This window comes from Lethenteron reissneri, chromosome 20, assembly GCF_015708825.2.
Source record: "Lethenteron reissneri isolate LAM-NWPU_2019-01 chromosome 20, ASM1570882v1, whole genome shotgun sequence".
Classification (NCBI taxonomy): Eukaryota; Metazoa; Chordata; class Hyperoartia; order Petromyzontiformes; family Petromyzontidae; genus Lethenteron; species Lethenteron reissneri.
In genome coordinates this window covers 795,685-822,337 of record NC_083798.1, presented here as the reverse complement: position 1 = coordinate 822,337, position 26,653 = coordinate 795,685, and the positions used below count along the sequence as shown (strand labels likewise).

At 46.7% G+C, this 26,653-nt stretch overlaps 1 protein-coding gene across 1 annotated transcript; it reads right to left on the bottom strand.

The window, feature by feature from the left end:
- Positions 1 to 180: 180 nt before the first annotated feature.
- On the bottom strand, positions 181 to 26,653 carry LOC133344545 (inactive phospholipase C-like protein 2). The gene is made up of 7 exons (XM_061554528.1): positions 25,955 to 26,653; positions 15,799 to 17,097; positions 14,150 to 15,331; positions 12,654 to 12,857; positions 8,352 to 8,427; positions 7,545 to 7,654; positions 181 to 6,319 (listed from the first exon to the last, which is right to left on the bottom strand). Exons 1-7 carry the CDS (start codon positions 26,651 to 26,653, stop codon positions 5,558 to 5,560), a joined length of 4,332 nt encoding a protein of 1,443 aa, XP_061410512.1. The 3' UTR covers positions 181 to 5,557.

Genomic DNA, 26,653 nt, shown 5'->3' with positions numbered 1-26,653 from the left:
TGACTTCACAACTTGTATTTTACTGGGATGTTTATAATCGGAAAATTTCAACACAAGTCCACGGTTTCCACCAGCAATTGCTGCACATTTTCAAGCGGTAAATCTGTAATGCTTTTGTTTTATGTTTTATCAAGGAACAAGTGCACGGAAATTGTTGAACATTCATATATTTACTGAGAAGTGAATCGACCCTTTCAAAGAAACATACAAAAGTACAGTGCATTCCTAACAAGTTTGTGCTTGCATCACGCGAGCACGGTATAATAACAATAAAAACAAGATACATGAGGAAGTAAACAAACATCAAAGTACTGAATATTTATCAATGCATGCATACCTTTCAAGTGTTTCATAGTCCCTTTATGACACTTGGCATGAGATTGACAGCTGAGGTTTTTTTTTCACCAAACGCCCCCAAACGTCTTTTTCGGAGAACAAAAAACCAGCAAAGTGGAGGAACAAGAAAAAACGCGGCGGCAGTCTGATGCCTGTGAACAGCGCTTAATGTTCATGTAACCGCGGTAAAGGAAGTGCAAATTGAACATCGGTTCCACCAAGAACGAGGCCCACCATGGTAGCATCACCCTGCTGCTAAACGAATGACACAATTGTACCTTGGCCTTTCACTCTCTCACAGAATATCCGATACTGAACACAAGGATTTGGCACAGACTAAAAGAATGCTAATTAATAGCGTCCTTTCCATCCAATCAGCTGCACAAATCAAACACAAAATTAGAATTATCATTGGAAATGTTTCAACACCGTGCAATCGCTACTGTAACTTAATTAGGCTACAAGGTTAAAGAACCGAGTATTGGTGGATTCAAAGTTCTACAACAGTTACGCAACATATCATATGTAGTATTATTTATTTATTATGCTTTTTTTACCCAGGAATGCCTCATTGCAGGAGGGGGAGATATTGCTATGTGTGATCCCAATTTGCAGGTATTTCTTCAGCAGTGGGAAACTTAGCCAAAACCAGCAGCATTGAGCATGCTTTTTGTTAGCCACGAGACAAAATCCAAAGAACCCAGAGGAAACCCACGAAGAAGAGAGGGAGAACATAAAAAGTGCACGCAGAAAGACGCCCGAGTCAGGAATAAAGCGCAGGAGTAGCACTATTCGGTACACTGGGGTAACCATGTTTTCCTCACTCCTACCATAATGCCCTCTAACACTTATGTTCGAATGCCAGGATCAAACTAATGGCTTTTGAACACAACCTCTATCACAATGTATGCCCACTCTTGGGCATGGCTTGCAAGAGACTTGGTGATTTTCCAATGATGTTTTGCATAATTAGCTAACCTGAGCGGAGTTCCAAATGCAATTATGCGCTGCACGTTACTCTAGCGAGTACTCATTCGCCGGCAGTCACGTAAAACAAACCATAATGTAGAAGTAATTTTCACACATTATGTTTCCACAGTTAAAAGTGACCGAACCTTTGTTAAACACAAGATGGCCAATGTTAAATGCATATTACCAGTAGACATTGCTTTAGCCATGTCTTATTTTGTAGTGTAGTTGTGGTTAGCATTTTGGTCAAATGTTTGTTGGAAACATTGGTGACAATCGTGTCATCTCACTAAAATGAAAAATCCAAAAATGCAATTAAACACATTTACGTTTTATAGTAGGTGTTCATGATTGGTCCATATAACTGTCCTATATATTTACCACTCATACCTCATTTCCATAGGACTGGCAATGCGAGTTGGCCCAATTTTTCCTAAACAGGGAAATTAGCCAGCATGCCAAGTGGGACCGGCACAAGACGGGCGGCAACCGACAGCATCATCTGGTGGGACAGCATGCCGAGTTCAAACTTGGGTGATGCGGCTCTTGAAAACGAGAGAAGTGACCTAAAAATATTCAAATGTGTCCAGGTGACTTTTTGTTTTGAACACTGTACAATGGGGCTCTATCAGGGTCTGTGTACGCATATATACAACTTGAAATGCAAAAATACATAAAAATAATAACAAGATGACTGGATTAATTTATTTCCATAATATTTACAGTTTGGTTATTCTTAATTAATAAGTTGGCACAAGAAGCATGAGCGGTCTTCAATACACATTTAATTACACGTTTAAACAATTAATTTGTCAATATTTTATTATAAACAGCTGTTACTTTGAGAAAAAAAATTATGCAATACATTTTACACAATGTTAAAATTGGAATAAAACCGACAAAAAATAAGAATATTTATCAAATAATGTTACCTAGCCAACATTTTTTATTTGTAAAGCACATGTACAATACAATTATGCCCCAAAACAATGACGGAGTGGTAAACATACAGAAATGTGTTGTCCGTGGTTTTAATTGCAATGATGTGTCCAGTTTCATTGGTTCCATAATAAACTCGCAGTGCAGCACAGCAACGTTATGTTGCATAAACCTTATACACTTCATGTAATTTTAGTAAATAAAAAAGCAACATTTTATATTCAAATTCTGCCTTTTTGGATTTAATCTGTCCAAATGAATGTTCTTGTATCCATTTAAACTGAAAGGTAACCTGTAACAATGACAATCGAGTCCGCACCACGTTTCCGAACAATGTGCAGTCAACACTCAATCAACTCGAGACCCGGTCTCAGCACGGAAGGGCAAAAAATGATCAACCTTTTTTAAATATTAATATATGAACATATTAAAAGACCTGAAAGGTTTTGTACTCGGAGGAAAGACCTTATAAACTGAAATCATGGACTGAAACTACATGCAAGGTAAGCAGTGATATAAAGAGACGAGAGATGGAATGAGACTATACAACTGCGCAGATGTTGAGGGAGGTTGTCACCTCAAATGTGCCGAGTCAACGCATCTCTTTGCCATCTCAGCTTTAAAGCCCATTGCCTCAAATGTCAGCCAGATATATTCTCTATTATAACGCAGGGTTTGTTTATGACGAATCTGGTGTTTATATTTGTGCCTGCACACCACTGCCAATGCCGCTCCATATAAATGTTGAGCTAATTCAGGAGCAACCAACATTTAAACAAGAGGCGGAGGGCAGTTCGAGAGGGCGGCAGGGATCGGGGGAGGACTGTGGCCACGAGCAGCACGCGCCGAGAGGCGCTCCCAGTGCGGGGCATCCCTCGGCACCCGCCGTGTCGCGGGGACGATCTGGAGCGCCACCTTCAGGCGCTGGTGTTCCAATGTCCGCATCTCGGTCCAACATCCGACGTTGAAACAACAAGTCTTGGATTTACGTTCAAATAAAAGAGTTCTCTCTTCGTAACCGTAATTTTCCAAATACACCGAAAAAAATGATCATGAAGCGTAAGCATCTGTAAATGGACCCAGGATTGATCTTGATGGAAAATATTATAAGCTGATGAGCACGTGACTTCCGACAGACGTCCACCTCACCATGATCAGCTGTTAATGTGATCGACAGCGCTTATGAATTAGCAAAGGAAAGTTAAATGTGGCGGTGGAAAATGTGTACTTAAAAATCACGTAAAACGCACACTTTTTTAAACAAAGGCTTAGGTCAGAGAGAAGAATAATTCCATTAAATCACTCCCCATACTATTGCACTGTTAAAAAAATTAACACTCAAATGCAAAGATGAAACATATTGCTAAAGAAAATATTGCAATATTTCAATCAAACATTTAAATGACAGAATATCGATTTACATTTCAGTGTATATAAACAGAACTTAAACATTTTAACTGGAAGAACTATTACTTCGTTTTTAAAACTGTAGTTACTTTATTTTCATTATCCTATAGAGGGAGGAAATGGTACCAATGGTCAATTTGATACAAAAAAAATGTTTGACCACAATCATGTTAAATAAAGACAAATATATTTAAGAAAATAGTAGTAATACTTTTGGCATTTATCATCATTTATAATTGTGTACGACCTCCTCTTGAACTATTTAAACAAAAATATACTGTTTATAATCATTACGAATGTTTACATTCTTGGCAAAACATGACAATTTAGTGACATCAACTGACAGAGCGAGGCACGAGTTCACCGTGGGCTGCACTGGTGGGGATGCGAAGATGCACGACTGCTGAATTAACGGAGAGCACCACGAGGGGTCAGCGTGCTGTCTTTTGGTACCACCCAGAAATATTTCCTGTTCAACAGTTTAAATGGTCGATGTTGAACGAACAAAGCAACCCGTGACCAAAGCACCGCTCGATACGTACTCTGTGAAACGCCACGGACAGCAGAGAGGGAGGGTCGTTTGCAGGAGAGCACTGGAAGAGATACTCATGATGAATTTAAACATTGGATTTCATTTATAACCCCTTGATATGTTTTTCAACTACAGTTGGGATTTACCAAGTGCACAGGAACAGAGTTTTGCGAGACGATGGTATGACACGGTGACATGGTGTGGGGTCTTAAGCCGACGCCGCCGCCGCCTTCTGAAGCGCTGCGTTCGCTCAGCAGAGACATCCCGGGCCGCGGAGATGAAGACTGCGTAGCAACTCCCAAGGATGCGTTTACCTCTGGCACGTAAATCAGAGCTCAACGGATTACACACTCCGCACGCAATCCCAACGGTATTGCTTTGGCAAGAAGATGCACGCTTAATATGAACACATTATAAAGGTTACCTGTTGGGTTAACAGTAATACGAATTGCCGTGTTAGGGTACCGAGTCAGAAGCATTGAGATCAATGGATTAAGTCTCGGCTAATCCTTTCGAGTCTTCGTCTATGAATTGGTAACAACAAAAGGTAATGCATTTTGTGATCACACTGTATATTTATCGAGGCCCAGTTCTGACAGCTTATTTGACAGATTTGTGCCAAGCACATGCAGCTGCACACCAGAGCGCCATCCTATAGTTGGTAGCGTTGGCGCCCCAGAGGGAGTTGGACATTCCCCAGCATCGGTGTGCAATGGTGCGGGGCCTGGATGTTGGGGAGCACGTCGGCATCAACAGACGATTTCACAACCGAGAAAAGAAAAACGAAACAATCAAAATATATGACACGTCCTCTTTTCCAGTCTTAAAATATTACCATTACTACAATTTAGTATTTAAACACTGAATAATCTGTCCAGATGGCTCAAACATAGCAAACTCAAACAGAGCAGTGAATGTGAAACACAAGTGGAGCTACGTTGCATGCACACAGCTTCAATGTGGAAACGTTTTGGTACTGTTCTGAAAGTGCTTTCAATTATCTTACAATTTAACGCTTGATGCTTTCGGGATATTCAAGTCGGGAAAAACATAACTTTGTACAAGTCTAACAGCCATCTGAACAAGTGAAACCACTTACACCGATTCACAGATGATATCCAACACATCAGTAATCTAGCACGATTACAAGCATGCACCATCCAGCAACGCTCCTCTTGATGCGCACCTCATTGCTTGTGCACGTCATCTATTGCTGAGATATATTTTTAGATGTACAAGTCTACCTAAGGAACACATTTTAGTAAACATTTCACATGGATATTTTACAGAATAGATGGCCCAGGAGGCATATGTATGACCACTAACCCTTCCTGCGACACAGCTTAGACAAGTACGATATAGATTTCGTGGACGTCACAAATTATCCAAATTCAACTTCTCGGTAATTTCTCGGTTCACTTCCAAACTATCGTAGAGTGCCCTGTCCGGGAAACTCCCCAACACGGACGGACAGTGGATTTGTCTGCTCATCTCACAGCTGCTGCTGTCTGCGAGCAATGCCCTCTCAATGCTGGAGCCATGCTCCACAGGGGTTTGGGTGAGAAATGAACCGATACATATTGAATTGTTTATTTTTGCAAGGGAATCAACGGAAACGCCTTGCTGCACTATGGATGGCTCAGTAGAAAACCCATCATTAAATGAGACTGAAACCGCCGAGTTCCGGTAAGAGGTTTCCTGCAACTGTTGTGGTGCGCTGATTTCTGGGCACAACGAAAGACTGACCGACGCACTGGCAAACGTGTTACCGATATCGGGTGATGCACGGTCAACTTGAAAACATGCACGGTCATCTCTGGCCAAGGATGGAGAACACGACGTTGGTTCATTCAGAGCGTGTGTTGAGACAGCTGCTTCTGTTGCAGTTGTGCCGGTGATTGTTGTCACTAGTGTGCCTTGCTGCCTGGGCACAGGGGTGGAGAATGTGACTTCCTCTTGGGGTTGCTGTTGCAAGCCAGTGAGGAGTGGCCGCTCCTCCTTCTTGGTTGAGCCAACCTCGGAAACTGCTGCAACGCCTGCATTTTTATCGAGCCCACAGGAGATGGCGGCATTGTGCACCTGGCGGATATTCTCGATGCACTCGCCCTTGGCCTGCCGCAGGAGATCTGCCTGACCCTGCAGACACAGATTCAATGTCACTTTTGTAGCATATCAATGAATGTCTGATGACAGGCCATGTTCTCCATTTCTTCCGCTTCTGCTATTGGAATCGGCATCATGAGATAAAAAATGCAGTTGGAAATCTCACAGAGCAGCATGCTGCATGTGTCACAGAATAGATTTTCACAGAACGTCTCAAAAACAATATCACAGCTGCGCCCTCCTCTACAGCTGCCGACAGTGGCTGCTGCTGCCGCCGCCGATGATATTATCCTCCACGTGGGCCTGCTGCACTGCGAGCCGGCACCCGCCTGGCAGCTACAGCTTCACAACCACAGAAGATCGTGCTCGCAAACACTCAACGAAAAATCAAAGCAAGACGAAGCTTGATAACCCCAACATTTCTCAAAGTAATTATATTGGAATCGCAGATCTTCCCGTCGCCAAGCCCCTGATCGCCTGTGAGCTCCCAATGGGATTCAATTAGCCACCGCTGCAACATAACGCAACAGCTCTCCTCCACTGGCCCTGATGGCCGGCACGGTCAAAACCGATAACATTGTAGCTGAGGTCTGGCGGTTACTACACAGAGAGAAGAACCACAAGTACAGCCTCCAAGGATTTCAAATTTTGCCAAAGGGGGTATCAGAGAGATAATTCAGTGAAGAAACTTAAGATTGGTCTTGTGTGAGGCCTCTAAGATTAGTCACGCTAATTCCTGTGACTAAAAGCATTGTGTTTGATATCTGTGCGTGTTACGTGAGACGCAACACCGTTAGGTTCCAATCAGCCTCCAGGCTCTCGGATGCTGATAATGACGTTAAGAAACTACGGATATATGGAAATGCATTTAACCTATGCATGACCTTGGATGCAAGTAAAAAATCATGACCACATGCTAACCACAATGAGTATTGTGCCTCCTGCTGGACTGGCTACGCTATTGTACAATTATACAAACAACTCCATTATTTTACAGAAACCATTATTGAAATGAGCAGAGGCACAAATACAATTGCTGGAAAATCAATGACCTCTCACAGCATCATATCTCACGAATAAAATATATGGTAGTATATATCAGACTTGATTCCTGTCATGAAACATAGCCTGCAATGCAATGAAACATTGCCTCCTGAAACAAGTCTCGAGACCGAGTGAGGCTTTCCTGGGTACCCAAGCGGAACAACAACAACGATGACGACGATGAGAGTGGGCAAGGTGCAGGCGAGCGTGCCACCTTGAGCAGGGTGACGTTCCAGGTGAAGCTCTCAATCGCCTTGGCCAGCTTGCGGCCTTTGAGTCCCTCTCTGGTGCCCAGGTTGCTCAGATCTTCATGAAGTTCCAGACCTTCGCATTCAAGACACCAGAAAGAAAAGCCTTTCCAGCATCCACCGACAAGCACAAACATCAAGCGGTGTGTGTGGCACCGCTATTATAATTATTCTGTAAAAATTGAACAAAAATTACACGAATAGTTATCCATTTAAACTGATGCTGTCCGAGGCTCATTATGCAAAAACATAAACATAATGAAACTGCTTTTGTAGCTGCTGACACTGGCCTGTAACAGCAACAACAGATAATGTGATATTTTACATAAACTCCATTCGACAAGAGCTCTAAATGAAGTTAAACTCTATTTGTGTTTCTACACAGATCAGTTAATAACAATATTTTTAACATCCATTCAAGCAATCACAAACATGTTTGCATAAATATTTTCTCCTCTCAAATAGAGTGTTCTTGCAGAAGGTTCCTCTCTTTATACAAAACATTACACTACACTTGATACAATACTGTACACAATACAATAGCGAATACAATGCAATGCACAGTGCAATTGACAATAAAATACCACACGCAATGAAATACTACAAACAAAGCAATATCATACGGTGCGTGCCTGTCTAATGTTTTTAGACAAAGCACGGGTGCCCTTCTCAGCAGTCGCTCTCTTGTCTGCCCGACGCGAGGGGCCGGTGCTCGCACCTTGCTCAGCCGGGGCGCCCCCGCAGTGGGTCGAGGCTCTACCGAGGCTCCTCACCTGACTTTTGGCACTGTGTGATCTTGCCGTGGATGGCGTCTGCACTCTCCATGAGGGTCCGCAATTCCTGTATCATCTGCTCGCACAGCAACAACAACAGCAACAACAGCCGTCGTTCGCCACTCAGTGGTGGTCCCGTCACTACGGTGCCTGTGCCAGGCTCGGTGCACCTTGAGGTGCTAAGCACACAATCTACCACACACTTCTGCAAATGGAAGGGATCTAGAAAAACTAAACATTTAACACGTATGTTTTCGCAATCATAAATTACAATCCGTAATTTATATTTTGGACAAAGATTTGTTGTTAAGCTCTTCACCGTTCAACATAACCAAATTGTCACGTCAGCATCTTCAGGTCAGAATCCAACTTCCTGGGTTCTGGCCCGTAGATGCTTGATGTAGTTTCAAGCGAAATGCTAGATCTAGTTGCCATGTCTGGCTGTGAGAATTATTCTTCTGCCTACCGGTGAGTGAGCCGAAAATACAATAATTTGTGCGTTAAACGTTTGTACAAGTGACAATTTAATTTGTTCAACGCTTCTGTCAGAAAGTACTCAATAGTTTGAGACATGCAGGGTCCAATAACTATTGGCTTCATATTTCGACTTGGGAGAACAAACTGAAGCTTGACTTTTGTCAGAAACACCGTGGAGTGTTGAGAGAGGGACAGCCAATGGTGTATCAGCATGACATGGCACGTGCAACTACGGAAATGTTGGGAAAGTGAGGATACTATCTTCCACACCATCGGGCACGCAGCCCAGATCCAGCCCCTAGCGACGTCCACCTTGTGGACCTCTGAGGGAAGCTCTACGCGGAAGGCAGGTCGATCGTGATGGCGCTGGGAAGGCAGCGACGCAGTCACAGATGAAACCTGCCCAACGACTTCTACGCTGCTGCCATTAGGAAGCTTGTGGGCCACTTCTGGAACCAAGAGCGTGCTAATAAAGGGTGACTATGTGGAGAAATAATCTTTTATGTCTCTGAAATATAATTTGTGACCCTTTACATATTGAATACTCTCACACCTATATTCCCAGTTGTGACTTTAAGATTTAGTATAAGAGTAAAGTTAAAAACTGTTGCATGTGGTGGGCCATGCTGGTGTGTGATGGTTCTGGCACCATTCTCCACAACTGGGGCGAGCAACGTTTCTCTACGAAAAGCAACAGAACGCCATGAGGGGATCATTCCTTCACTTAAGATCATTGTCTTTCCTGGGCAATGGACCACCAGCTGTTCTCCATTGGCAGCCCTGAGCCAATGGGGGAAAGAACATGTCCCGAGGGCGAGGCCAGTCTGTCCATAAGACGACGACTCGCTAACAAGTGGTGCTCTCTTTATTAATGACACATTCCTACGGTGGAGACCAGTCTCGCCATAATCTTGTGACAAAGAGTTACTCATTTCATAGACGCCAGAGGGATGTGGGCCCGAGTCAAATGCAGGAGGAATTTGAACTCATGATCGTCTGATTTTGAGTCAGCACCATCACACCGTGTTGTACAGTTTCCTCAGAAGAAGCAATCAATACGCTTTTCACGCTTACTCGTTATTAGTTTTGCAGAAGGAACGTGGACGTTAGAATGTAAAACGTAACTTGAGCGTGATAGTGCTGTGAATGATCTCAACGCGAACACTGAAGAACTTAATGGCAATTTTTTCGTGATACGCTGGGAGCTCTGGATGGCCGGCACTTGTGCCTTGCACACAATTATTATTGTTACACACCGTTACAAACCCTACATTATGTTTTTATGTTTCAAAACATAAACGAGGTACTACAAACTAAATATCGTATATGCCTGCTTTTCATATTTTACTTTTGACCCCCACGTTATACACTGCTCATGGCATTTCTTATCTCTGATAGCAACGATTTTCAGTCCCACACCATCATGAGGGTGTAGAGTCAGAGTGTTCGGAGTGGACAGGCAGAGTGTACGGTGTGTGCAGAGTGAGTGTACGGAGTGGACAGGCAGAGTGTACAGTGTGTGCAGAGTGAGTGTACGGAGTGGACAGGCAGAGTGTACAGTGTGTGCAGAGTGAGTGTACGGAGTGGACAGGCAGAGTGTACAGTGTGTGCAGAGTGAGTGTACGGAGTGGACAGGCAGAGTGTACGGTGTGTGCAGAGTGAGTGTACGGAGTGGACAGGCAGAGTGTACAGTGTATGCAGAGTGAGTGTACGGAGTGGACAGGCAGAGTGTACAGTGTGTGCAGAGTGAGTGTACGGAGTGGACAGGCAGAGTGTACAGTGTGTGCAGAGTGAGTGTACGGAGTGGACAGGCAGAGTGTACAGTGTGTGCAGAGTGAGTGTACGGAGTGGACAGGCAGAGTGTACGGTGTGTGCAGAGTGAGTGTACGGAGTGGACAGGCAGAGCGTACGGTGTGTGCAGAGTGAGTGTACGGAGTGGACAGGCAGAGTGTACAGTGTGTGCAGAGTGAGTGTACGGAGTGGACAGGCAGAGTGTACGGTGTGTGCAGAGTGAGTGTACGGAGTGGACAGGCAGAGTGTACGGTGTGTGCAGAGTGAGTGTACGGAGTGGACAGGCAGAGTGTACGGTGTGTGCAGAGTGAGTGTACGGAGTGGACAGGCAGAGTGTACGGTGTGTGCAGAGTGAGTGTACGGAGTGGACAGGCAGAGTGTACGGTGTGTGCAGAGTGAGTGTACGGAGTGGACAGGCAGAGTGTACAGTGTGTGCAGAGTGAGTGTACGGAGTGGACAGGCAGAGTGTACAGTGTGTGCAGAGTGAGTGTACGGAGTGGACAGGCAGAGTGTACGGTGTGTGCAGAGTGAGTGTACGGAGTGGACAGGCAGTGTACAGTGTGTGCAGAGTGAGTGTACGGAGTGGACAAGCAGAGTGTACGGTGTGTGCAGAGTGAGTGTACAGAGTGGACAGGCAGAGCGTACGGTGTGTGCAGAGTGAGTGTACGGAGTGGACAGGCAGAGTGTACAGTGTGTGCAGAGTGAGTGTACGGAGTGGACAGGCAGAGTGTACGGTGTGTGCAGAGTGAGTGTACAGAGTGGACAGGCAGAGCGTACGGTGTGTGCAGAGTGAGTGTACGGAGTGGACAGACAGATTGTACAGTGTGTGCAGAGTGAGTGTACGGAGTGGACAGGCAGAGTGTACAGTGTGTGCAGAGTGAGTGTACGGAGTGGACAGGCAGAGTGTACAGTGTGTGCAGAGTGAGTGTACGGAGTGGACAGGCAGAGTGTACGGTGTGTGCAGAGTGAGTGTACAGAGTGGACAGGCAGAGCGTACGGTGTGTGCAGAGTGAGTGTACGGAGTGGACAGGCAGAGTGTACAGTGTGTGCAGAGTGAGTGTACGGAGTGGACAGGCAGAGTGTACGGTGTGTGCAGAATGAGTGTACGGAGTGGACAGGCAGATTGTACGGTGTGTGCAGAGTGAGTGTACGGAGTGGACAGGCAGAGTGTACAGTGTGTGCAGAGTGAGTGTACGGAGTGGATAGGCAGAGTGTACGGTGTGTGCAGAGTGAGTGTACGGAGTGGACAGGCAGAGTGTACGGTGTGTGCAGAGTGAGTGTACGGAGTGGACAGGCAGAGTGTACGGTGTGTGCAGAGTGAGTGTACGGAGTGGACAGGCAGAGTGTACGGTGTGTGCAGAGTGAGTGTACGAAGTGGACAGGCAGATTGTACGGTGTGTGCAGAGTGAGTGTACTGAGTGGACAGGCAGAGTGTACGGTGTGTGCAGAGTGAGTGTACGGAGTGGACAGGCAGAGTGTACGGTGTGTGCAGAGTGAGTGTACGGAGTGGACAGGCAGAGTGTACGGTGTGTGCAGAGTGAGTGTACGGAGTGGACAGGCAGAGTGTACGGTGTGTGCAGAGTGAGTGTACGGAGTGGACAGGCAGAGTGTACGGTGTGTGCAGAGTGAGTGTACGGAGTGGACAGGCAGAGTGTACAGTGTGTGCAGAGTGAGTGTACGGAGTGGACAGGCAGAGTGTACGGAGTGGACAGGAACTGGCCATGGGGCTCAGCGGAAGAGTGGTTAACAAGCGGAAGCTTGAGAAGTCAAATCCTGGTTGGAGTTCACTGAGGCCATCATCCCTCTGGGACCGAGAAAATGAACACCACTCTGTAGGGAAGTGACCTGTGGGTGCCCCATGGCTACACTCACAAGGAATGTGGAATTTACACCACTGGCTCAGGGCTGTAAACGGGACGATAAGCACCAATCCCTCAATGCTCAATTGATCCAGAAGTAATTTTGGCTGTGTTGTTGTTGTTGTTTGGCGACAGTCTGTAGAGGAGCGATACCAGCTGCAGGCTGTGGCCTCACCGTGTCATAGAGAACCACGCCCTTCTTGAGCACGTCGGGGAGGGCGCCCTGCACGTCCAGGCACGGCATCTGGCCACGCAGCACCAGTCCCACCTGGGGAGCCCCGTCGGTGTTGAGCAGCCGCGAGCACAGCACCAGCATGCACTGGGCAAGGTTGGCAACCGGAGGGAGGCCACACACCTCCTTGAAAGCCAGAACTGCCACCTGAAGATGCGCAAACGGCCCAGGCACGTGATCATCGACGGCCACGTAAGCACATGCGCACTGCACATGCGCACACGATACGTACAGTTAAATAATACATGGGGTCATGATCCATCTATGCAGAGTTTCAGTTTTGGCTATTTGCACCGTACGTTCATTTCAGAATCCGAATATTTATTTCTACTGAAGGAATCCGATGAGCTATGAAGCTCTTTTTTTTACAGATGTCCCGTAGGGGCGGGTCAGACCGTTACCACAACAAAGAAATACAATAAAACTAAACTATCACCATCCTACCAGACAAAGCCCACTGAGTTATTACATTATTTTTCAAAATCGACCTGGCCACAAATGACAGCTCAACAAAGTGGCTTTTCATTTGGATATTTATAGCAGAACAATGATCTAAATAGTCTAAATGCATGTTTCTAAATGTGGAGGGAAAATCCAGAGGACCCGGAGAAAAAATCCACGTGACCACGGAGAGTTCATGCAAACCCTAAATACACAGGCGTCAGGGGTGGGATCAAACTCTCGACCTCCTACATACCAGGCGAGGAAGAAGACATCACACCACCGTGGCGACTATTAAATAAATAAAGTTTCCACGTTTCCTCTGGAAACTCCAGTTTTTGACGACATGCAAACATGAATTAATGAATAACGAATCACTTACCACTCAACTGAACACATCCGCACCATTATGCACAGTGAGAATTTGCGCACCTATAGGCTGCACACTTCTTACTTTTTGTACCTGGGACAAAAGTCCACACGGTGATCATCCCTTCCCTACAGCAGCAGCGCGTCCGCTGCTCTTTGCAGAGGTTCTCGGTGTGAATCCGGGAGCCGCCTGACTCACACTGCGGTGCATCAACTGTGAATACGCGCACCGGCAGGTCGGTGACCATGGCGACTGGTGTCTTGAGGACTCACCTGGTGTTGCCCCCCCTACCCTGAAACCCTGGAAATTGGTATTTTATTTATATTTACCAGACAAAACACAGTTGTTTTCATTAATGTAGGGCCCTGTTTAAATGGCTTAGACCACTCCACCCTTGGGAAGTTTCCATAGTTTTATTTATCATGTGGAGGAACAAATATTTTAAGGAGATATATTCTCTGTTAAATTGTGTAAAATACAGTCTTTATTTCATAAATACATACAGTTTAGCATTTGTCCCACACCACCGATTAGCATGGTTGGCTACGTATGGTGTGAAAGAAGTTCAACGTACATATCTGCCTCTGATGTAATGTACCGACACGTTGAGCATTCAACCAACCATTACCTGCGAGTTCTCCCGCAGGTCAGCGGCGTCGCGCAGCGGCTGCGTCGCTACGCGGAACACCTCGTCCACCACCTTGATGCAAACGGTGCGCATGGTGACGTATTTGTGTGTGCGGCGGCCCCGCATCACGGACAGCCCCCGCTTCGGAGGCTTGCCCCCTCCGCGGCGGTTGGTCACGGCCACGTGGATGAAAATGGACGCGTGGGTCAAGAGCTCGCCCGTGAGGGAGAGGAGCGGCACGTGACGGTATCCGGGCTGGAGGCACTCCAAGGGGATGGTGTACTGACCGATGAATTCGTCTCCTATGTAGTCGTCGTCCAGTACCACCAATCGTAGCAGAGCCAGCTCTGGCAAGTGGAGCTGGAACTCAAAGCTCTCCTCAAATATCGGGTGGTCTCCATCGTGGTATACAGTCTTGGTTCTCTGCTCCGCACAGTCAGCTGGAATGCCGTGAATCTCAGCTGCCACGTAGGGGTCCAGCACTTCCCCCTTGGCACCCGAGCCTTTGGGCTTGGGGAGATTTTGCCCACTAATGATGCGGAGGTGCAGCATCTGAGGACAGAGGCCAGGGAAGCTTTCGTGGGTGTTGGCACGGAAATACGAAACGGCTTCGCGCATGATTGCAGGCCGCAGCACGTAGCCGCAGCCACCATTCTGCTGAAACCAGCCAACGTTAAGGTCCAGCATGAGCCCCGGTGTTTGGAGGTTGAGCCCCACCAGCTGGCAGCCACACTTCCAGAAATCCAGCGGGTTAACGTTGCTCGAGTCCAATCGCATGGGGCTTGGGTACACGCGGGAAAGAAACCTCTTATTATAACTCAGGAAGTCCTCCGACCTTTCGCTGATAAGTCGACCAGCCTGCAGCTCGCTGAACGAACTTATTTCCCAGTATTTCTGGCTTTGAAGAGCCACATCAAAGTCGCGGAAGCGGACAGACTGGCAGAGAGACACCAAGTCGGAGAGCTCCCGTGTGAGCGTGAGCCTGCGTGCCTGCTCGGGCTCGCAGTGCTGCTGCCCAATCTGCGCCGCCTCGTCCTCCTCGCTCACGTCGCCCTCGCACTCCTGGCAAGTGGGCGGCAGTTTCCGGCCCTTAATGAGAATGCGCCCGCGGAGGCTCTCCGGGGAGGGAAGGTGTGCGCATGACGCGATGGCTGGCTCCGTGTACAGCTTCTCTTTCAGTACCTGCAACATACAGTCAACAGCCGCTCCATTATTAAACATCTCACATTATCTGGAAGTTGTAACCATTTACTTGTTCACATAGCTACAATAAACCCTCGAGGGATGATGTGCCAAGTCAACCCGCGACAAAGATACGAACGTTCGACCTTCTGACTGCGTGCCGCTCCCTCTATCGAACTGAGGCGGAATAAGAAGCAACCGGTGAATTCTAGATAGAAACAGGTGCAACTGTGACCACTGGCCCATTCCTTCCAGCAAAACTTGCATATTCGCTGCCGTCCATGGTAAAACATGGATTCCCACGTAATTTGTCCCACGAAACCTCGAGTACGTGAAACCAAAGCAAAACACAAGCACAGTGTGGTCATAACTCTTTTTTTCCCGACATGTGACTAATATCTCCTCTTAATATAAACTCGTGGGAGAACACAAGCGTAAATGTAAACAACACCTGCAGTAGATCTCACCTCTTTGATATGGCGCACCATAGTGCGCTGCTGGGCCGGGCAGCAGTGCGTCTCCAAGCACAGCACGAGAGGGTACTCCGACACTGCAAAGGCATGCTTGCCAATAGCCTCCAGAGCCGCCCGGAGAGTGATCGGGGACGTCATGGTGTGTCCATTGAAGACCAGAGGCTCCTTCTCAGGACCATCCCACACATCCAGCTCCACGGAGCGGCAGCCCAGCCGCAGGGCCCGGATGAAGCCCCCGACGTCACTGGGACCACGGAACTGGTCTTCCACCAGGTAGGTGTTGTGCGAGGCGTGGACGTAGTAGTGGGAGAGGGGCTGAGTCATGTCCTGGCACACGTGCCGGTGATCGGGGTCAAAGACGTGGCACTCGGGGGATAGCAGGTACCGCGTGAAGCCATCGATACCCAAGCAGCCGGCGGCTCGGCCTTCCTGCGATGGTTCGAATCGACGGATGATGTCTAGGCTCACCTCCTCCGAAACCTGTGCCATTCCCTGTTCTGTATCCAGAAATAAAGAGAGGTCTTTGACATCCAGGTACTCTTTGTTACTGGAAAACTGCACAAGCAGGAAGTAAACTTCGGGTCGTGTTGCTAATACGTTGAAAACGTCAATGAAATTTTCCACCGTGAGGCCAATAATGTCATCTGGCCGATCGTTATCTTTTAGCACTTCCTTCAGCTTCAATTTAACGTACAAATTCCTTAATCCTGGGTGTAGCTTATGAATCAATTCCACTGCATCGGCCTCTGAAAGGTATCCTGCGTCTTCTGTGACTGTGCATTTAAATTCTGCCTGCAGCCAACAACTGCGCAGGCTGTTCTGTCCAAAATGTATCGAGGCAGAGATGTCCTGCCTACCGCTGCACGACAACAAGTAGCGCAGCCCCGTCACCCATGCGCTCGCAACGTCAGCCGAGTTTGCAACCAAATCCAGCGACTCGTAGCTCTCTCCGTAGATAATGGAGAAGGCGCAGTCTTCAGAAACCTGCTCAGATATCCCGTTACTGCGGAAGATGTCCGTGTTTTTCCCAGCACGCACCTCCTTTATGGATCGCACCTCCAGGCGGGCTTTGTCAAGGTCCTTCTTGGACGGCTCCCAACGCAGGTGCTGCAAATCTGACTCCAGCAAGAAGAGGCGCTGATAGATGCGGGAATTTGACCTGACCTTTTTCAGTTCGGAGCCCTCTTGCATGAGGCTGACGCAGTCGCCGGCACTGCTGATCTTCTTCTCTGTAGGCATGCTGCTAAACGACACGGTCTTCTTCCGCTCCGGCTGCTTCTGGCGCGAAGTATCCTGAAACAAAACATGAAGACCGATGGTGAAATACGTTACGTGCTTAACACGCCAATATCGTCAAGCCTGTAAGAGACTGACGAGTACATGCCATGGTAAATATGACGGTACATCTGTGTAATAGGTAGCCTATAACACCTGTTTTGTGCATGATGGTCACCCATCCAAGAACTATCCAGGCTCAGTGCAACTTCGCGTCTGAGATCTACTTAGTTTCTGAGTCTTGAGATACATGGGGAGACACGGTGACACACGGGGAGACACGGTGTCACACAAAAGCTCAGGTTCTTGAGACCCAGGGCTGGGACCATGCTCAGAGCCGACTTAAGCCGAAGAAAGCACAGTAATTGGATTGCGTATGATGGACTTGGTGAAGGAAATCAGTGCTCAGAGGCAGCTGAAGTTAGGCTTGGCTTCAAGCTGGCTCACTTGAGCCAAGCCTGAGCTGAGACACGACTTAGAATACGAGCCTTTGACCTTAGCTTCAGGAGGATCTCCGTGCTGCACAGCCACAGCCTCCACCCCCATTGCACGCGGCAGATACCGCCTCTGCACTGCCAAGCACGGGAGGAGCACAACAACACGTCTCGCGCCAGCGAGGATGCACGCGCGCACACGCGTGTCCACGTCTCGATGGTTATATCACAATCAGTATAAAACACAAACTCACAAAGTAGTTCAACTACAGCAATCGTAACCTGATCACAGTTTTATTTTTTATTGATAAAGCTTCAAACATGTTTCCAAAATGGGTCCATGAGTTGGCGGTAGAGATACTTGGCTTTACGTTCCAATTGCTGAAAGAAGAAATGTTGAGTGGGGCAAGTGCTCTTAAACTTTGTCTGCATGCATGTGTTTAACCTGAGTAAGCGGAACGTTGTTACTCTTTCAGACACCACCAGTGCGTTATTTATCAACCAAGAGAGCACTAAAAATACTGAGCCCGCTTTTCAAACACACGTTGCTTCAATGTACATAAAGGAGATACTTAATAATTGATGAGCTGTATATCCCAGACAGGGGGCAATTGTTTTTTTTTCATCTAACGATAATGCACACTTTCTTGTTCTACCATTTCAAGATTACATACCCAATGGTAGCTACAACATATTTAGAAAATAAATTTAGGCTCAAGCGGGTACAGCAAGAATGAACATGATTCAATCCTGTAGGTTAAATTAACTCAACATTTGCAGAATTTACCTGTGTACACATCCTTAAGTGCACAGATGTGTATGCTTGTAGTCAATTATCAAATTGCAGTGTACAGTACAGTGCACAATGCATCGAGGATATTAAATTTCCCCACTCCCGGGACATGTCCTGCGATCCCCTCGTCACACACGCCACTCGAGCAGGGCTCCACTTTGCCACAAGAGTTGGGACTACACTCAAATGTTCGCAGCACATTTACACAGCACGCATATTTGTATCACAAATTTACATGAAAAGGAAAATGTACACAAACAATGATTCAGTATATTTGGTATACGTGAGGCTATCCTGAAGGTACTGCGTTGTTTCACAGCCAGTCGTGCAGCAGTAAAGGACGATGTGGCTTAGTGGCATCCCAATTGAGTCATTTGTGGTGTCATTTTCGAATTTGGCAAATCTGGACCACGACACCGGCACAAAAAGGCCTACTCTTGCGTGTGAATTCACGTGACCTTTAATGTCCACTTTTAAGCAGACGGTGGATATGTTTCAATTGATACAGCTGCAGTAATAACCAGGGTGGCCCGCATGACCCCAACCGCTCCACCTCTGCAACGAGTGGCGAACGAGCTAGCCGCCCGGCTGCGTCACCGTCAGTCGTGCTCAAATATGTACGGTACAAAAGAAGTTCAACATATGCACACAACTCTCCCATGGAGCTCAAGCAGCACGGCCACGGGCAGGCCTGCTGCTGCTGCTGCGTTGAGCACACACGCCAGGCTCGTGTACATTCAACACACGCAACACTTTGGTTAACGTAAAAAAGGTGATGAAGGCTGGGAAACTTCACTGCTGTTACGAAAACTGTATTGAGCCAAAGGTGGTGTCAGTAAAAATTCCAACCACACAGCACCATATAAATTACGGCTCTGCAGATCAGATAACACAAGATAAGAGTGTTGTGGTACTCAAAACAGGATAACATGCAAAGCAAACGTGTTTACGCCCAGCTAATTGTTTCATGGCTTGATAATGGAGGCATTTGATTAATGGAGGTATTCGATTCCGGCAGTCACGAAAGCTTCAAATCAAGATTGAGAATTTTATTGTTGCCAAACCAGAAATACTGAACAAATGGGTACGAATGTCTCTCACGTCAGTCACTGTTATGTCTGGACTTTTTAATAATCATCATCATTTACTTTGATATTTATGAAAAGCATACAAGAAAAAAATGTTGGATTATGCAACCGAAATTATCGTATTATTATCCTTCGTGTAATGAAAATGTGTTGCAATGTAGAGTGGCATTTGAGTACATGAGCAATACATCTCACAAGACAGACAGGCTCCAAAACCCAACCGCAACATAACAGCACCCGTTTCAATGCTGTGCTCAACAAGCAATGTACATATGTACTGTACACTGGAGTTCTTTCGCACCGTATAGTCAACCGTGCTAATCGAAGCAATGCCAATCTCTATGCCAGCACGCATCCTGTTTACCCTGAATCCCCCAAGATGAATGTGCAGCAGATCGGCAGAGATGTGCACCCCATGAACAATGCATTTTATCAACATAACCAGGCATAAGCCACTTCCGGTTGCACCCAAAAAGACCAAATCTCCTAAGTAATGTTCACTGTGGTGAGACCATGCGGCTACAAGTCCCTGTAAATGTATGCAGTCTGATCCTACGTGTGGACAGAGATGGAGTAAATATCTACTAAATTTGCAACCAGATTATATAGAAGTGCAATTAAAATCGAATATCCTCCATTCCCAATCTATTCATAAAAAGTGTAAGTCTATCGGCCTATTGTCACATCTGAACTGACCGTGACCCCCCCACCCTCTTCAACGACCCAGTGACCAGCTGAGTGAAGTATGGTCAAAAAGCACTCATGCCTGATCAGACAATGAGACGCCTTCATCCAGAAGTGAATTAAGGTCTCTAAATGATTAATTATAAGAAGAACATCATTACGACTATATTACAATCTTTAACACAATATATTATACAGTATATTAATTGTGATTTAAAGCTTTCGTGATTGCAGGGATTCACATTGCTTGCGTTGCAATCGAAACGTCGTGGGAATTTTATTGTTTTATTTTTATTATTTCCCTTCTACGTGACGTTACCGAAAGAACCAAGAATATTAATTGTGATGTTATTCAACAATAATAACCATTCGATAACTAATTCTAGATTTGAAGCTTTCGTGACTGCAAGGATTCATACTCTTAGGTTTTTTCGGTAAAGTCACGTAGGTAAAAAATTTTAATTAATAAAAGTAAAATAAAACAAATTAAAAATTCACGATGTTTCGGAAGCAACACAAGCCTCCTTCTTCAGGTGGAACCGTCACAGCCACGACAGCTGTATCAAGTAAATGAGAGATCACAAGAAATACCACCCCGTATATATAATGGTTGAGGGGGGGAAGGGCCAGGAACGGCACACTTTTTATTAATATGGTAAGGTGAGGCTTAAGACCAATTTGTTTTATTTTACTTTTATTAATTAAAATTTTTTACCTACGTGACTTTACCGAAAAAACCTAAGAGTATTCGATAACTAATTGTCTATAATGTGTATTCAAGTCTGAAATAGTTTTGTTTTAGCCAGTTTAAAAATAATTTATTTTCAGATATTGGAGTGTGGAAATATACATTTTCAGGTAAAACGGGATGCGATTTTCGTTCCCACTGCATGCTATTCAAGTGCCCATGACATGAATACAGAAGTGCAAGACTGGAGATGTGAGATTTAAATCACGCGAAAAACGCTCCTAATAATAAAATAATGTAGACCGTATTACAAAAGTGTATCTTTTCAACGCAAATGCTTAAACACATTGTGAAGGTTAAAAACATAAAATATGTCTCTCTTAACAAGGAGTATTTTTTGCTGAAAACCCACCAAAAGAATCTCTTAAATGTCCATTTTAGTGTAAATAATACAAATGGCATCATGTAAGCTGGGAGGATGTTATAGTGGATATATTTGTAAAACAGACTGAGCAATACTGAATTGTATGAGCACTGTATAGCATCCAAGGGACAGATTATTGTCAAACAACTAAATAAGGAAACCAAGAAATAATTTATTTAGAACATTTGCGTTTGAGTTCACATGAATGTACCCGAATTAATGACGCAGACACAGCCAGGGGCTGTCATGGAAACAATGCAGAGTGCTTGCAAGGCCTCCATCAGACACGGCAATAATGCTGGTAACCATAACTTTGGTATTCGAACTTTTCTAAAACCTAATGAGACTCATCCAAAACGGCCTATACAATCCAAATGCTGGTGTAATGGAGTTAAAATGGTGACTACTTTTGTAAGTCTAATTGTGTGATATAGAGGAAAAATTGGAAGATACTTGGTCAGTATTTTGTTTTAAAATCTCTTTTCTAGCCCTTACACAAACAACAGTAAACACACATGATTTATCGTCAAGATATTGCCCCAAAATGTACCCTACGTAGAGGATGAGGGATTTGATTAACACATTATCACGCGATAAAGGGTTCTCCCCCGGGCAGCATGTAGTTGGGAGTGGTACATTACAATTTTATAAAATGGGTCATTAAGATAATTTGCGAGATTCAAATTCTATTTATAAGCAATTAACACATCACCCTTTCTAGTGGCCTTTGAGGCGACTTAAATCTAATTAGTAACAAATAATGGCACGTTCTTATTAATGAGGGACATTAAATCAGAATGTTAAATAATAAATGGCTTAAGGGTCTTGCTTAAACTCGTTTTGCTTAGCAAGGTGTCAATGGGAACACTCCTCAGCCTCACACACTCCAGTCGTGCGTCGCTATTAAAGCCCACGTGGTCTGAATAGCATGCGCTTTGCTCAAGTGACACACTTGAAAAACTGCCTTGATTCAAAATGCTGCCCATTGTAAAACATGCAGTCAGTTTACTCGTTGCTAGGAAAAGATTGAACTGCACGAATACCAGTGCTGCAAACATGTTTTTTTTTTCCATTATCGGTAACCCAAGTGGAAAACCCCCCAGTAAAAACCGGTTACTAGTTTTCCGCACGTATAGAATGTCTCGCAACAACCAAAACATTTTCTTTTTAAATGAGAAGCACACAGGGCACTGCCGTGGTGTAACGGTTAGCGGCACGCTGGGATTGTCAGCTCGATTCCTGCTCCCAGCAGTGGAATCAACGCAGTTTTCCTCCATCTCCCTGTGCCCAGCCAGCAGTAGAAACGGGTTCCCCACAGGGAGCCCATCGGCACGTCGCGTGCGGTGGGGTGATGTGCCAGTACGCTCACCTCTTCCAGGACGTCTGGTCAGTGTGGAATATTAGAATACCCCCTACAGTTTCTCTCTGGTGGAGGCCCTTCGGCCAGCAGTGGCCTGCGAAAGTAATTGCAAGGCTGCACCTTTACCTTGCACGGTGACCAGCGGTGGGTTGAAAACACGGCTCTGCACACGCACTCTGCGGTGTTTATTGGTCGTGTCCCTCCAAACAATATTTTCATTTGTTCAGTGACCATTTTGAACACGGCTGTTATGATCGTCAGAAAATCCGAGATGGTAAATATTTAATCCATTTCTAATTATGTGTTTATATCTTCAATGCAAATTATGAATATCTTCTAAACTTCCTGTGAATAGCCTTGGTTGCAAGCGAATCGCCTTGCCCGACTCATTTTATGATTTGTTACCCACTACACGTGATCGAAGTGTCGCAGCGGCTACATGGCCCTTTATCTAGCGTGTGCTTATGACGTTTCTTAATGTAACAGATACTGTACACATTTAATACATTTTTTTAAATTAATCATCACCGAGCTTTATGGGGCTCTATGCTATCCTGGCGTATTTGCAATATGTTCAGCAGCTAAATGCCAATGTTGAGGCTTGCCAGGCAGCCACGAGACGGCTTTAGGAGACAGTTCATGTAGGTGGCAGAGAGCCCACAGTGGTTAACGACATGATCCAGAGTTTGGGTTGCATGCCCACAATCGCACTACTGTGGATTTGTCTCTAATTTTAAATTATAAAGGAGATGTGTGCCTCGGCCTGTTGATGTTTTCATGGTTCCACCAGTGTCTTCGAGGACGAATGTCAAATCCAGGAGGAGAAATGTTAAGTCTCAAATGAGGTGTTTATTCTGCATGTCTGGGTTGTTCCACTTGGGTCCCCCCAGCATCCTTCTGGACCTGGATTAAATTCTAGGATGGGTGACGATACAATCTCAGAAGGGGGATCCGGACATGAGTCAGTGGCGAGTTACATCTTTGAGGTCTTGGTTAATGGATAGGTTTTTATTGGCAAGAAAATGTGTAAACTCCCCTGGTTTGTGAGGTGAAATATAAGATGAGGACACGCGCACATTGATTCTCACAGCACGGCACCTCTGCGTGTGTCCTCCACACGTGCCCGTGTGTTCCTGTGACAGCAGCCCCCATGTGACAAGCAGCAGCAACAGCCGATGCCCATATTCGCGTGCCTGTGTGGGCGTTGCAGTGAGAAACAGCGCATTCTGCAATCCCCACACCAACTCACACATTGCGGTCTTCCTCAGGGTGGTTAGTCACGGGCAAGCTGCCCAATAGCTGGGCGAGGTCATTACCACCATGTTAATTGTTACCGTTATCTTGTGGAATATTTGTTTAAATGAATCTAATATCATCGGTGTAACAGAACAAAGCATTTTGATGATGAACCCTAATCAGCCCTTGGCCTAGCAGTGCTCCCAATCTATTTGAGGGAGAGTAAGAATGTTTCAAGAGTATGGCTTGTGATGTTATAACCACGTGACACCTATTTTCTTCATCTTACCAGCGTCGTGTGCCCATCTCTGCGTGTGTGTCCGCGCGTCTTTGTGCATGTCTGTCTGCAGACCCGCGTGTCTTTGTGTATGTCTGTCTGCAGGTCTGTGTATGTGTCTGTGCACTCCCCTGTGAGTGGCAATTTCAGGTCCTGCGCATGTGTCTGTGTGCGTGGGGAGTGGTTACGCAGTTGTTAGCGTGCTGCACTACGGACCTGCTTACCCGAGTTTGGCCAACACCGGTGATGGTTATCTAAACCAGTCCTGGGCCTCCCCTAGGTCGACTGATCCTCAAATTGAGCACCTGGTGCGATGTGTAAATATCACAAGGGAGACAAAGGCAGCCGGGCGTGGTTCTGGCCATGCCGGCCTTCATAAGTGCTCACACTTGCCCCAATAGGCTGTTAAGGCTCTACCGTGGGTCTTCATCTGTTTAAACCAAACACACACGCACACTGTGGCCAGAGTACCATCAATTCCTCCGGCAAGGCTGCTTTGGCTGGGTCATGCAGCCTGCATGCCCGCCCATCCACCCCAGCCCAAGCAGCTTCTGTTTGGCCGGATAGAGTGGGGGGGGGGCTAAACAGGCGCGGCACAGGCTGGGGAAGAGACGGGCTGATGATACGATGTGGAGCTGGGTGGACTTGCCGATGACCGGTACCAGCGGTGTCAAGATCGACCTCTGTGGAGGAGGCTCGTGAAGGACGCTGCTGCTGGGCAGTTGGAGGCAGTCGCCCTCCAACAACAACGGAGGGTGGAAAGGAGCGACGCTCACAACAACGAGGAGAGTGCCAGGCGGATTAAACCCCAGCAAGTTGGCACAGTTGGGAGCACAGGTGGTGCATCTGCCAGTCATCTCGGTCGATCAACCCACGAGACCTGCGTCTGTCCCGTGACCTCCTTGCCAGCGAGCCTTCGACGCTTCACGTCGCCTCAAGGTGCACCTAGGCTGGCACAAGCGCCGTGCTGACGTCACCGCCGCCGAGTGGTGAATGGCGAGCCTTGTGCGTGCACTCCCTCGCAAAAGGCAACATCAGCAGCAGCAGCAGCGGCTGCTACAACATTTCCAGCACCTTGCGCACACAGCCAGTAATGGCATTGCGTGTAATGAGGCTTAACCTTTAAGTTCAACACCAAACATTTACTCTGCTCTTAATTCCGGCCGATTTAGAGACATTTTCTTTAGACTTGTAAACACACACACGACCCAGTGACGGACTGAAATCTGAAAGGTGATATACGTCTACAGTTCAACCAATACGGTAATTGCAATTCTTGCTATTCTGTTTCGGTTGGTGGAGAGCGAATAGAAACCGCGCCTAACAATGACATTTTAAAGTCAAACATTGCAAACGCAATTACAGGTGGTAAGTAGTTAATACAAGATCATTTTGCATTCACGTGTCGCGAAATGTAAGGACTACACTTACATCATAATTATTTCTGAAATTAATTTCATAATCCGATGTGAAACCTTCAGTCCTGGGACAGCGACAGGAGGCCGCTCGTTGCCGAGCTGCACCCCCCCCCCCATGAGCCCATTAGCCATGCAACACACGCGCCCGTCTGCTTCACAGCGGACGTTAAAGATCTCGCAACACGTCCCCGCGCTGTCCTGGCGTGACGCCGGCAGCACGGGGCTCTGCTGCCGTCCCCCACGTGTGCCGTAGTCACGGTCCAAATTTGTCCAATTTAGAAAATTAAACTAGCAAATTAAGATAATTAGAAAACGCAAAACTTGGCCGGTGCCTCCTTAAAATAAGTCGACTCAGTGATGCTTTCCTGGGTAAACAAGCATTTGAAATAATAACATACGATTCTAATAACGAAGGAGGCTCCATTGAACGTGGCTGAGCGCGGTGTCACCCAGGCAGGACCCCCTCCTCCTACCTTGATGATGCTCGCCTTCCTGGGCAGCGTCCTCCTCCCATGCGGCGTCACCACCGCACCCCCCACGGTGCCCGGATCTGCGATTGCGCGCCGGTGCTGTGATCCAGGCTGTCCATGTAACAACTGCTCCGGTGCGAGAGGAGGCCCAACTACTGGACCATATGGCTGGCCCAGTCCCTGCTCCGACAGAGGGCTGGGCTTCTCTCTCAGTGCAGTTGCAAGGGCCGAGTTGTTGGCCTGATGTCCTGATCCTTGATCGACCACGGAGCTGGATTGTTGTCCGAGTCCAAATCCCATCGTGGGAACCATCTGCTGTCCTGATGCAAGCCCCATACCTGGGCTGGCTTGCGGTTTACGATCCGGTTCTAACACTGCATCAGGACGCTGCGGTCCGGCTACCTGGCCGTACACCTGGCTTTGCTGCTCGACACCAGCAAAGGACACTGGACCAGCTTGACTGCTCCGACCGAGACCACCCACCACCTCGCATGGCATTTCCACCCCGAGTTCGTGTCCTCGATTGCCCCGCTGACCTTGGGTTGCCCCAAACCGTGGGTCTGTGTGCTGAGCCAGTCCTGTCACAAAAACGGCGCTGATCTGATGTCCTTGCGATGTCCCAAATATTGGACTGGGTTGAGGTCTTTTCCCTGCTCCTAAAACTGGACTGGCTTGCTGTCTCAGTCCCGCCGGCACAAACAT